At 35.5% G+C, this 13513-nt stretch overlaps 1 protein-coding gene across 5 annotated transcripts in view; it reads right to left on the bottom strand.

Annotated features, from left to right (window-relative positions):
- The window catches only part of LOC121367993 (battenin-like), a 38981-nt gene extending 27211 nt beyond the window's left edge, over window positions 1–11770 (bottom strand). The window contains exons 1-2 of one of the 5 annotated variants that reach the window (XM_041492482.1): window positions 10967–11031; window positions 4607–4797 (exon numbers count right to left, since the gene is read on the bottom strand). Coding sequence is in view for 3 of the 5 variants with exons in the window: in XM_041492484.1 (XP_041348418.1) it covers window positions 10967–11042 (76 nt within the window). In the remaining 2 variants the exon portion in view is untranslated. Of the gene's footprint in view, window positions 1–4606; window positions 4798–10966; window positions 11104–11734 lie in introns of those variants that run through there. The other 4 variants (XM_041492483.1, XM_041492484.1, XM_041492480.1 and 1 more) reach the window with 4 other exon arrangements.
- Between the last annotated feature and the right edge of the window lie 1743 nt (window positions 11771–13513).

Genomic DNA, 13513 nt, shown 5'->3' with positions numbered 1-13513 from the left:
ATTTATGAAATAAGAAAAATGCATTTTGTGGTATTACAAAAACCAGGATTACCCAAAAACACTTCAGGTGATTGGAAATGTATATTCTAAATAATAAACGGTAAGTAAAGTGCAATTTTATTTGTGAAAAAAATGGGTTTAATAGCGAAAAACAACGCCGTAATGGTTAACAACTAGCCGTAACTAGGGTGTGTCCCTTTAAAGTTATTGAATCCTTAAGTTCTTGATGTAAATAATATTTCCATATGCTTACCTTTGTTTGACACACAATAGCCGATGTGTATTTTTGTGCTGGGGTGTCGTTAAACATTCATTCATTCATTCATTCATTCGTTCGTTGATTCATTCATTCTTTAATGGATGGCTTTTATATTTCGCATGCACATCCATTAATATGATTTCAAAGCTAGGTGTCAAGGTATTTTAGATGATCGTTATTAATTTGTGAATATTTTCAACTGTGGCTTTCATATTCCATATGGGGGCGGGACGTACCCCAGTGGTACAGCGTTCGCTCGATGCGCGGTCGGTGTTGGATCGATCCCCGTCGGTGGGCCCATTGGGCTATATGTCGTTCCAGCCAGTGCACCACGACTGGTATATCAAAGGCCATGGTATGTACTACCCTGTCTGTGGGATAATGCATATAAAAGATCCCTTGCTGCTAATCGGAAAGAGTAGCCCATGAAGTGGCGACAGCGGGTTTCCTCTCTCAATATCTGTGTGGTCCTTAACCATATGTCTGACGCCATATAACCGTAAATAAAATGTGTTGAGTGCGTCGTTAAATAAAACATGTCTTTCTTTCTTTCATATTCCATATGAGTGTTCAGCGAGCGACAGTCTTTTAAACTCGACACCCTTGAGATATACGAATCCAACCCCATGGCAAGGTCGAGGTCATGTGGAAACTTCCGTTTGGTATTTCTAATTGTTTTTAATTCGTGACTTTTTTTCCAAAAATGAGTAAATGTTTCATATAAATGTAGTTTTAGAAGGGCGAGTTAGCTTTTTAATACAGTGTTTGTCTGTAATGCTATGGGTTGTAGCAACAACACCATAAAGGACACACGGGAGCAAAATGTACGTTGGCAAGACAGGTCATCGCAAAATAAAAACTTTTGTGTGTGAAGATATGCAGCATATAAACTATATAACTTTATATAATCTATATAACACGTTATGTGAGTATTCTACAAACCAATTTATTTTTTTAATAATAATAAAATTAAATATAAAAATAAAGTAAAATAAAATTTAAAAATAAAATAATAATTATTAATAATTATATAAATTATATAACACGTTATGTGGGTATACAAAATAAGTATACATACACATTTAAGATACATTTAAATAAGCACCGATAGAGACAAACAAATCGACAAGTGTGGTTTTATAATATTATTGCAATAGTTGATCTCTGATTTTATTTTCTCTTAATAAAAAAATGTCCAAGCTCTTTGTTATTTTTCTGTGGATAGTTGCTAAATAAGTTTTAAAACACTAGGATGTAAACTTTTATGAACTTTTTCTTAAAACGTTGTATACTGAACACTAAATAATAAAATGATAATCATCTTCTATCGCATTTCATTTCAGCTTATTTTCGTGCTTATATCCAATTAAGGTTCAAGCACGCTGTCCTGGGCACACTTATCAGCTATCTGGGCTGTCTGTCCAGGATAGTGGGTTAGTTGTTAATTGTTAGTGGTTAGTGAGAGAGAAGAGGGTGTAGTGGTCTTACACCTACCCATTGAGTCGTTAAACCTCGCTCTGGGTGGGAGCCGGTACCGGGTTTCGAACCCTGTACCTACCAGCCATACCTATCGCATTGTTATTGCAAAATGAACAAGTCTTTCTTGTCTATCAATACCTCTATATCGGCCGGATTCTACATTTAGTTCATGAGCAGATATTCTAAGTTTGACTATTTCCTTTAAATGCTGATTGTCTATGGGTTTTAAAAAGTACATTTGTAATTTAAATTCATTTAACAGATGTTGGTAGAGATTTCCCTTTGGTGTTGCTGTTATTCGATTGTAACAAAGGTGTTTAAATGGGTCGCATATCCTTTCCTAAATTATATTATAGATATTGTTATTAACGTGTTAAATCCCATATATAATTTAAACCAAGCTCATTTAATTCCTGTTTAATATTCATTAACCAGTTATCTTCATACAGATTCATTATCTCATAAATTTGTAAAATATTGTATTTAAAAAAATTTAAAAAAGGTTTTATCTGGATCAGGAAGGGCAACGATTTAGTATAAAAAGAGATGAAGAATTTGAGATTTAATTACAGTTATTTTTCCATTAATTGTTAAGTTATAGTTACGCCCTCGATCATTACACCCGTCACTCAACGGCCGCAAAAACCGTGGTCTAACTAGACAAATCTCTCGGGAAAAGGATGATGTAACTAGCTTGTACCACGCCCCCATTACAAATTTATATTGTAGCTTTATTAGTGATGTTTGTGAAAGTGATACTTTTTAAAACAATGTTCTAATTTACTTCCTGCTGAACTATATGTGACCTGTAGGCGTAACTTTCTTCAGCCATTCAGCAATCGCTAAAATTTAGGTCAGACAAGCCCGTGGTTTAACTATGGGATACACCACGGGTAAAATCAAAGGGACCGACACCAAAGCGTGGTTCAAAGACCTGTTAGACCATGGAAATTGTATCATTCTTGTTTAATAGTTATTTTTCAAAATTGAGCTAGAACATTCGACTTAGATCTGTAGAAAGGTCCATATTAGACCTTTAAACTACGTGCCAGTATTGTACGTCGGGCGACCGGAATGGTTCATACAGACAAGTACACTACATTTGTCATTTCTAAAGCAACAAACCGTCAACGTCATGACTGTTATCTAATTCTATGATGGACTTTGTATTCAGATGATGGATCAAATTCACATTTATCTAAATGTCTTATTGCGGGGTTTTGGGGTGGGTTTTTTTGCTAGTTTACAATATTGCTTTATGTATCGGGTAAATGCAACCAGGTTGCATAATATTATTGATTACATACCTGTGAGAGATAACGGATGATTTTGTACATTTCTCATTGAAAGCAGTGGTGAGTTCAGCCAGACCGAACAGAAAAACGTCCGCCCGACTGGTTTATGCGCTACATGTTAAACAGAATTACCATTTTGGAAACCTGTCAAAATAGTTAGCAAACGTTAGCGAAAAATGGCTCGCTGAACTTAGGGCTGATTTTACTCTCAGTAAAACGAAGTAATTTTAAAACTACCGTCGAATAAACTATTAGTGAAATCCAAATCTGGGTCATTATCCTCGATTGTGGGTGGGGCCTATGCTGACACTCGCACATCAGCCCCAAGTTCAGCCAGCTAACGTTCGCGAACTATTTGAATGGTTCCCGACGTGGCCATTTGATTTCACGCGAAGCGCATAAACCAGTCTAGGGGACGTTAGAGACAAGCGGTTGACTGCACTTACACCTCTGCTCTGAAAGTTTACATTTGTTACTTTTTGATGAATTCTAAGTAATAATTATAGGTAGGTAATAAATAAAATACTACACTCCTTTCAGTTTAATACCGTTTTTATGAACGAATGAATGAATGAATGAATGTTTAACGACACCCCAGCACAAAAAATACATCGGCTATTGGGTGTTAAACTATGGTAATGCAAACAAATAAGGTGATCAACATCAATATAAAAATTCAAGATTTAAATAAAAACAGTAAAGAATTGTGCAAAAATACAATATCACAGATAGATACTGACTTTTACTCAAAATTGCAATTTGTGCTGTATTGGCCATTCTCAAAGAGAATGTTACACCCCTGCACCACGGTGAGGTTACAGCACGCGCAGAGGTTTTATGAACGAGTACATTAGAAAATGTACTCGTTCATAAAAATGGTATTAAACTGAAAGTCGTGTAGTATTCTATAGTATTCTGTAGTATATTAAGGTAGTTAGCTACTGTAGATTCGGTTTTGTAATGCAGCCTACCGCTCTTAGTGTCAACACAGAAGAAGCACACAAAAAAGAAAAAAGAAAAAAAAAAAAAGAAGTTTGTTCTGTTTAACGACACCACTAGAGCACATTGATTAATTAATCATTGGCTATTTGATGTTAAACATTTGATAATTCTGACTCGTAGTCATCAGAAGAATCCCGCTACATTTTTCCTAACGCAGCAAGAGATCTTTTATATGCACTTTCCCATAGACAGGAACGCACATACCACGGCCTTTAACCATTTGTGGTGCATTAATCGGAACGAGAAAAACCCCAATCAGTTGAATGGATCCAACGAGGTGGTTCGATCCTGTGACGCAAGCACCTCAAGCGAGGACTCAACCGACTGAGCTAAATCCCGCCCCTACACTAGAAGTAAAGTAGAAATGTTTTAACGATGCACTGAACACTTTTTCATTTACGGTTAAATGTGACGTTGGTCGTATGGTTAGCAACCATATAAACAATGAGAAAGGAAACCTTACCGCCACATTCTGGACTCTTTTTTTTTTCTTTCTTTCTTTTTATGAACAGCAGCCAGGGATTTTGTTAATGTTCTACATGCACCATCCCACAGACAAAGTAGTACATACCATGGCCTTAGTTAAACTAGTCGTGGTCCTGGAACACTGGCAGGAACGAAAAATAACCCAACGGGTCCACCGACGATGGTTGATCCTAGATCGATCGCGCATCAGAAGTTTGCTTTACCACTGGACTACGTTCCGCCCATGGTTGCTATCGGTTGCTATCGGTAAATTCCGGTTTTCTATCCTAGTACCGGCTGTAACCCAAAGTAAAGTATGGCTCAGTCAGTGTTGATCGAAACCTTAGTAGTACAGGACACTGCTTCACACACACACACACACACACACACACACACACACACACACACACTCTCTCTCCCCCCCTCTCTCTCTCTCTCTCTCTCTCTCTCTCTCTCTCTCTCTCTCTCTCTCTCTGTCTGTGTGTGTGTGTGTGTGTGTATGTGTGCGTCTCGACTGAAACAACTTATTAGATACATTTTCTTGTTTAGAATATCAGTATCTGTAATGTATATTCAATATATTTCTTGTCCTAATGTTTGTATGTATGTATGTATGTATGTATGTATTGATGTGTGCGTGCGTATAAGTTTAAGAACATCAACATTGGCTGGTACGGGTATGTATGTGGTACCAAAGTTTTGGGACATTCTGATCTTGCCCTCTTTCCACATTGGTAGAAGAAAGTATCGTTCTAGAATAATGTTAATCCACGATTTGGTCTCTTTGGTGACACACCCTTCACTTTGAGGCATTCTGAATGATTGGCTCGTGAAATTTCACTGAAACTTAGGATCTCTCCCCTTAACTAATTAAAAGTTGATGTTTCCCTCCCTCTAATTTCGCTCTTCTGTTTACATCTTATAATTTTTTTTTAGTTCTTTACTTTAATTTCAACTTTGACCTTCTGTTTCTCTAACTCACGTTTCCTCATTAGCAGACGAAAACTGCACCGTAACCTTCATTTCATTTCATTTCAACTTATTTTCGTGCTTATATCCAATTAAAGTTCAAGCACGCTGTCCTGGGCACACACCTCAGCTATCTGGGCTGTCTGTCCAGGACAGTAGGTTAATTGTTAGTTGGTTAGTAGTTAGTGAGAGAGAAGAGGGTGTAGTGGCCTTACACCTACCCATTGAGCCCTTAAGAACTCGCCCTGGGTTGGAGCCGGTACCGGGCTGCGAACCTGTACCTACCAGCCTGTAGTCCGATGGCTTAACCACTACGCCACCGAGGCCGGTAACCTTCAAAATCTCGAGTGAATTATAATATACTCACGTGTGTAGTTTTGCATAATTATGGAGAAAATTTGCATATGAGTAATATACTTTTGCACGACATCAGGACTAGATGCAAATTTACTCTTTCGAGTAATTTTACTCAAGTGAGTAAATCCGTTTGCATATATACTCACATGAGTATATTTACCTATATGAGTAAATATACTATGTCATGCGTTTGGGGCTGAAGTAATGTCTGATTTCACTGACCAAAAACGGCTCTAATAGTGAAAAAACTAGGGTCTGTCACTTAAGTGATTAACTACTTCAGGCACTTAAGGTGTGTGTGTGTGTGTGTGTGAGAGAGAGAGAGAGAGAGAGAGAGAGAGAGAGAGAGAGAGAGAGAGAGAGAGAGAGAGAGAGAGAGAGAGAGAGCATATTGTCTTATACATAAATGAGCAGAAATATAAATCTTTATACATAAATAAACCCAGACATGTTCTTTGTTAATTGACATAATATACAAAAGAAGAATTTATATTTCAATCTGACTTTTATCCAGTTTTTTCAACTGTGTACGTCGGACACCAAACTATTACATTTTTAAATCTCCACTTCTGCTAACTGGTTGTAAAATGTTACTAACTGACATGCAATGTTAATTTTATATGGTTGATTAATAAATGTAAAAATAATTACTGACTATGTAACAATTACCATGCTACTGTGGTGCTGTTATAATGTACGTCTGACACCATGTACGTCCGACACCATAAACTATGTTTATTTCCAATTTTAAAGCCAAGTATTGATATTTATGCAATGCCAATGTGATATCAGCACCCATTTTTATAACTAGAGCCAATTATGACCATCAGTATGCATTTTTTAATCCATATACTAGTAACTGGATTAAAGGGAAATATATGAAAGTGTGCAATAGGCAGCTTCCCGCCAAAAGTATGTTTTAAAATGTAAAAAAATATACATGCAACTAATGGTTCATCTCCATAAAACAATAACAAACCCAGTAATTGCATTTACTGCGAGAATTTTACAAAATGGAAAATTTGTAGAGAATGACGACCAACATGTTAAATGTGACGTCACATTTGGGGAAACAACTTTTACATTTAGTGACAGAACTTTACTATTTTGATATTCTTGAGTTAATTATGCAGAGATTATGTGTGGAATCAATAAATATAAAGTTAGTCCCATCTTATGTGCCTTTAGCTTTAGAAAAATTACAATGTTCTGTGGTGCTGTCATCTCATAGTCATACATGTAGGTAGTGGCAACGTTTCTTGTGCTACTTGTCAGTTGTACATGCACACTAGTCACAAGGTAGCTGCCCTGCCCCCACCCCCACCCTCTTCCCGTGTAGTCGTGGATGTTACCTACGTTAATTTTTTAATGGGGTTAATTTTTGTAATGAACTAGTGAAGTTTATGGCTAATATTTAAGGTTTCTTTTTATATAAAAAACTGCTTTAAATAAAACACATGGCCAAGAGGGGGATTCATCCCCCTAAACTCCCCTCATGTCATACACCTGATAATTGTTTTTCTTCAAACAAAAATTATAGATGCTAGCTCAAACTGTGTTTTTGATTTTAATAGTATCTTGTTTGTTAACTATAATAACTATTTTTCAAAACTTGTAAAGTTGCATTTTACACGAATACGTTCGACACCAAAACAGTGTAAAAGCGCTCGCTCGATCGCGGTCGGTCTGAGATCGATCCCCGTCGGTGGGCCCATTGGGCTATTTCTCGTTCCAGTCAGTGCACCACGACTGGTATATCAAAGACCGTGGTATGTACTACCCTCTGTGGGATGGTGCATATAAAAGATCCCCTACTGTTAATCGAAAAGAGTAGACCATGAAGTGGCGACAGCAGGTTTCCTCTCTCAATATCTGTGTGGTCCTTAACCATATGTCTGACGCCATATAACCGTAAATAAAATGTGCTGAGTGCGTCGTTAAATAAAACATTTCGTTCTTTCCAAAACAATGTACGTCCTACTCCAGGCATGTTGGTCTCAATTGTTTTAGTGTGTGATAAAAACACAATGTTTTTACATATGATTTACAGATAAACATCTACCCTATAGGAATAGGATACAATATTTCCAATATGCTCTGACACGTGTGTGAGCGAATAATTGCAGTTTGTGTGCATACGTCCGACACCATGCATATTTTTCACTATACACCTAAAGTGACATAAGGATGGAATAAAGTTTATATGTGTCAGTGGTGCCCTAGTTGGTTCTTACAATGTATAACAATAAAAAGTTGTGGAATTTATGTAATGCTTGGCTCAAGTGTCTTACGTGTACGTCCGACACCACGGAAGTGCCCCATGTAAAAATGTTTAGTGATTCGTTTGCAGCCCTATTAGTTGCTTAATAGTAATGCTAATATGAATAAATGTTGTTATCCAGATTCGGGCATTTTCGTTTAATTCGGGCAAAATTCATTCTGCTCCCTACAAAATGGGAGCAGGTAGGCCTACTACTATGCCCCTCCACAACCCAATGTGGCAAATACTATTTCTAGACTTTGTGAAGTAAGTGGGGGTTTTTTTTTTTTTTTTTTTTTGTCTTCCACAAAACAATCCGACGTCATATAACCGTAAATAAAACGTGTTGAGTGTGCGTCCTTAAATAAACCATTTCCTTCCTTCCTTCCACAAAACAATCGGTGAAAGTGTATTTTGTTATTAAAACCTTTTTAAATTCATGTTTGTTAAAAAAAATTAAATTCAAATTGTGCTAATATCCAAAGTGATTTTATTTCCTCATATTTTAATAGAAATTTTAACAGAATATTAACTTTGTTTAGCACGCGTGCAGCTGTACAATTGATTGATTGATTGATTGATTTATTCTTCATTGCATAACAATTTTTATTAAGTAAAATTATTTTTAAAAACGTATGATTCGATACAAATAAACTTAAATATTGTACTTAAATATGACATTTGTTTTTACATATTTGACTGAACGTTTGAGTCGATATTTGGTTAACTCGATATTTGTATATGGTCCCCACGATGTCGACACAACGGTATATATATTAGGGAATAAAATAAATTTTGAGCTATTTAAGTTCTTACAAACATCACACAAAAATCAGAAACAAAGTCTATACAGACACTGATATTGCAAACAAGAAATGTAATATGTAATTTTAGTCGTCAAAAAGGCAACCTTGGACCAGTCTCTTGTTACAGTCAACACATTGTCCATTTAAGCATGAACGACTGCCATATGTTGGGCGTGGCGCTAATTGCAGAAACTATACGCCATATTGTTGGGAATGCAATTTGCATCCACATCTGTTGCTTTATTGTTTATTGAAAAAAAAATACGTCGTTATCTGTTACAGTTACAGTATTTTATTTATAAATTATTGATTATAAATGCACGGGTTGAATATAATTTATATCAGAAATCACCCAAAATACGCACATGTAGAAAACACGCACATACTACATACTTCAGCCATTGACAGGCAACCCATGTCCACCACCGATTTTTATAGAACAATAAATTAGTTACAATCATAATCGGCTTAATTTTTATACTATAATGTATTTTTTCCCCACAGGTCTTTACACTTTACATATTTATATATATATATATATATATATATATATATATATATATATATATATATATATATATATATATATATATATATATATATATATAGTGTTATATATATAGTTATATAGTTATATATATATATATAATTATATATATATATATATAGTTATATAGTTATATAAATTTGTTTTTTGGTGTAGATAATCATATTCATAAACATCATGACACCCAGTAGCCGATGTGTGTTTTTTGTGTGCTGGGGTGTCGTCAAAAATTCATTAAATCATTCAATTCTCGACAAATCGTTAGATGCGATTTAAAGTTGAATTTGGCGAATATAATATTATATCATTACTAAATCATCAAAAAACTAATTCGAAAACCGTATGTGTATGGCTATTTAAAAAAACCCCCATATTATTCTATTTAGCTAAACGTTAGTTGTATTTGGGCTACATGTCTTTCTAATAAAATTCGCCAAATTGCTATTAATTTTTGGCGTCCAGTCGATATTCGTCGGAGGGCCCATTAGGCTATTTCTGGTCCCAACTAATGCCGCATGATTGATATATCAACGATCGTGGTATGTGATGTCCTGTCTGTCTGTGATAGAAATATATATATATATAGTATATATATATATATATATATATATATATATATATATATATATATATATATAAATATATACAGTATATATATATATTCCTTAATTGCTGCTAATGGAAAAAAAATGTAGTTTCTTCTAAGGCAACTTAAACATTACCAAATGTTTGGCATCCAATAGCTGATGAACCTCACCGTGGTGCAGGGGTGTAACATTCTCTTTGAGGATGGCCAATACAGCACAAATTAAAATTTTGAGTAAAAGTCAGTATCTATCTGTGATATTTGTATTTTTGCACAGTTCTTTACACTGTTTTTATTTAAATCTTTAATTTTTATGTTGATGTTGATCGTCACTTTATTTGTTTACATTACCATAGTTTGACAGCCAATAGCCGATGTATTTTTCGTGCTGGGGTGTCGTTAAACATTCATTCATTCATTCATTCATTCATTCATTCCAATAGCCGATGATTAATAAAACAAGTGGTGTTATTATACGAGACCAAGTACATGTACTTATAAATTTAGAGAACTAATGGAGAATAAAAGAATTAGTACCCTAAAGAAATTAGCATATTTCATAAATATAATAATTAGTGAATTTAAATACCCTTGACTACAAACACCATCAAAACCAAAAATAGTTAATAACATATTACCATTATGTACTGTACCATATATATGTTTATTAATATATTCGTTCATAAGTACTTGGGTACTTGAATACCCGTATATCTGTATTAAATATCTGTATTATTACATACTATATTGATATGTGTGAGTGCATGTGTTTGTGTATGTATGTACCGTAATTAATGTATTTACTGTCAACCATCTTGTTTATATGTTTATATGTATAATATTGCTCCTATGCCGTTGTGCAACGGCCAGAGTGTAAAAGTCGTGTCTTATCTTGGCAGATTAAAACTGTTAAATAAAAAACAACTTTAAAAAGCTATTACCTTTTTCTGAATCACTGGCTAGCAGTTCAAAAACAGATCTGGACTGTTCCTTCAGTAGCGGTTGCTCCATATTCATGACAATGTCTGTACATACATAACAAAAGCCTAGAGGCTGACAGCGCTTACGGTCATTCGATACACTGGCTATTGTGCCTCGCATAAAATGAATGTTATACGGTAGGATACGATGGAAATCAGTTCACTAATTCACGAGTATTTTCCATACTGAATACGCCATAATGCAGACATGCGTGTCGGATAACCAATTTGAATCAGAATAGAATTACTTGCATATAATTAATAGCCTGATAGTTTGGAATCGTACATGCTTACAACTCTCTTTTTTCAATTTGTTTTTGGCATATAGTTAATCAGATGAAGCTAGTCCTTCCCACGCATTTTTTTTCATACTATGGAATTTACTACAAGTTATTTATTTCTGAACCAATTCTTTTCCAAATTGCAATTTTTTTTAAATTTTTAAATTTTATTTCCAAAACACTTTTACATTTCTTCTTACGTCAAACCAAACTGAAAATATTTACACAAAAAAAAGAAGTTGTTTCTCGAATACTTTTTACCACGATAGGATTTATATACACCATGAACTGGAGTATTGAGAAGAACTTACATTTGGCACTGCCACTAACCCTAACCCTAACCCTAACTCTATTTATGATTAGTATTTACAATGTTCTTTATACGTGACAGTGCCAAGGGAAAGTCCTACCGTTTTAGTATCCGGCATTATAATCAAGTGATGCATACCTGAATTAATGATCCGCGAAGGACGTGCTAGCCGTGTCTGACATCTTGTTACTATGTTAGTCCGAAACACACATAGCTTCAAATATCAGGGTCGTACCCTGATCAAAATCCTGGGGGGAACTACATTTTGTAAACAAATGAAACACTATACAAATTAAACCCTGAGATGTGTATGCTATTTTCTGTAGTAAAAAAAAAAGTGAGTCTACAGTAGGAAAATTACTACCTGCTGAGAAACCCGTAGTACTACGACTCCCCACACGTTGTAAACTGACCCCCGTAGAATAATGACACCCTCTTAAAACCACAGAACACCTTCTCGTTGGGATTTCAGTTTGTGTTTACGGTATTCAACTTAGTTTACGGTCAATTTTCTTTATAGCAGATATCCGTGGGACATTAAAGTGGCTTCTATGATTAAGTGATACAGTTCAAAATAGAAAGAAAGAAGTGTTTTATTTAACGACGCACTCAACACATTTTATTTACGGTTATATGGCGTCAGACATATGGTTAAGGACCACACAGATTTTGAGAGGAAACCCGCTGTCGCCACTACATGGGCTACTCTTCCGATTGGCAGCAAGGGATCTTTTATTTGCGCTTCCCACAGGCAGGATAGCACAAACCATGGCCTTTGTTGAACCAGTTATGGATCACTGGTCGGTGCAAGTGGTTTACACCTACCCATTGAGCCTTGCGGAGCACTCACTCAGGGTTTGGAGTCGGTATCTGGATTAAAAATCCCATGCCTCGACTGGGATCCGAACCCAGTACCTACCAGCCTGTAGACCGATGGCCTGCCACGACGCCACCGAGGCCGGTGTGTTCAAAATAGATGCATATATAATACATGAAGGAAAATGCCGAACTAGGAGCTCGGATTGGTTGTAATTTTACACCAATTATATATTTTGAGACATTCACGATATAACAAAAAGTTGTGTGTGTTTTTAACTTTACATTTGATTTGGATTTACATATATATATATATTTATATATATATATATATATATATATATACTCTTCAAAAATAGTAGGGGTACCTGAAATATTAATGTTAATATCAACTATTCAGGGCCGTAACTAGGATTTTTTGTTGGGGGTGGGGAGAGGAGGGCAACTGAGTAGTTAATAGTCTAAAACTCCTTAAACAGTTAAGAAGAGAATTTTCTTTAAGTTTCTATAATGCTTTCCGGATTCCCCCCCCCCCCCTCCCTCCCCCACTAGCTACGGCCCTGCTATTAGACCGAGCATACGTTTTGACCACAGGCATCCTAGTAAAGAACGTTCAGGTCTGTTTATCAACACACCGAAACACATTCCACAGTTTGCACGTGCATCAAGCAGTTGCCCCGTACACGTGTGTTGGGTGTCATTCTCGATTTTGACAATTTCCAGGAAGGTCGATTATTCACTGTGGAACATTATTTCTGTCAATCGTTTTAATTCTGTTGATCATACAGTTGTTATTGGGGGTTTTTTGGTCATTTTTATTGTTTGAATTTGCGATTTACTGATAAAAAAGCGTCAACTTTCAAATTTCACTTCTGACTCCAATCGTCCTTCAAGATCTTTTGTGGTCATAAAACCTACTGTACTACTGAACTACCGGTTGTAATGTTTGCCCAATTAATTCACTATTATCATATAACCATTCCCCACAGCTAATATACCTTACATTTTGGCAATTGTAAATTCTTATTAGAGTTACCCTACTTTTTTTTAAAGAGTATATATATATATATGTGTGTGTGTGTGTGTGTGTGTGTGTGTGTG

Source organism: Gigantopelta aegis, chromosome 3, assembly GCF_016097555.1.
Source record: "Gigantopelta aegis isolate Gae_Host chromosome 3, Gae_host_genome, whole genome shotgun sequence".
In the NCBI taxonomy this organism is placed as follows: domain Eukaryota; kingdom Metazoa; phylum Mollusca; class Gastropoda; order Neomphalida; family Peltospiridae; genus Gigantopelta; species Gigantopelta aegis.
Note: the sequence above shows the minus strand (reverse complement) of the source record. Positions and strands in the feature narration are given on the sequence as shown.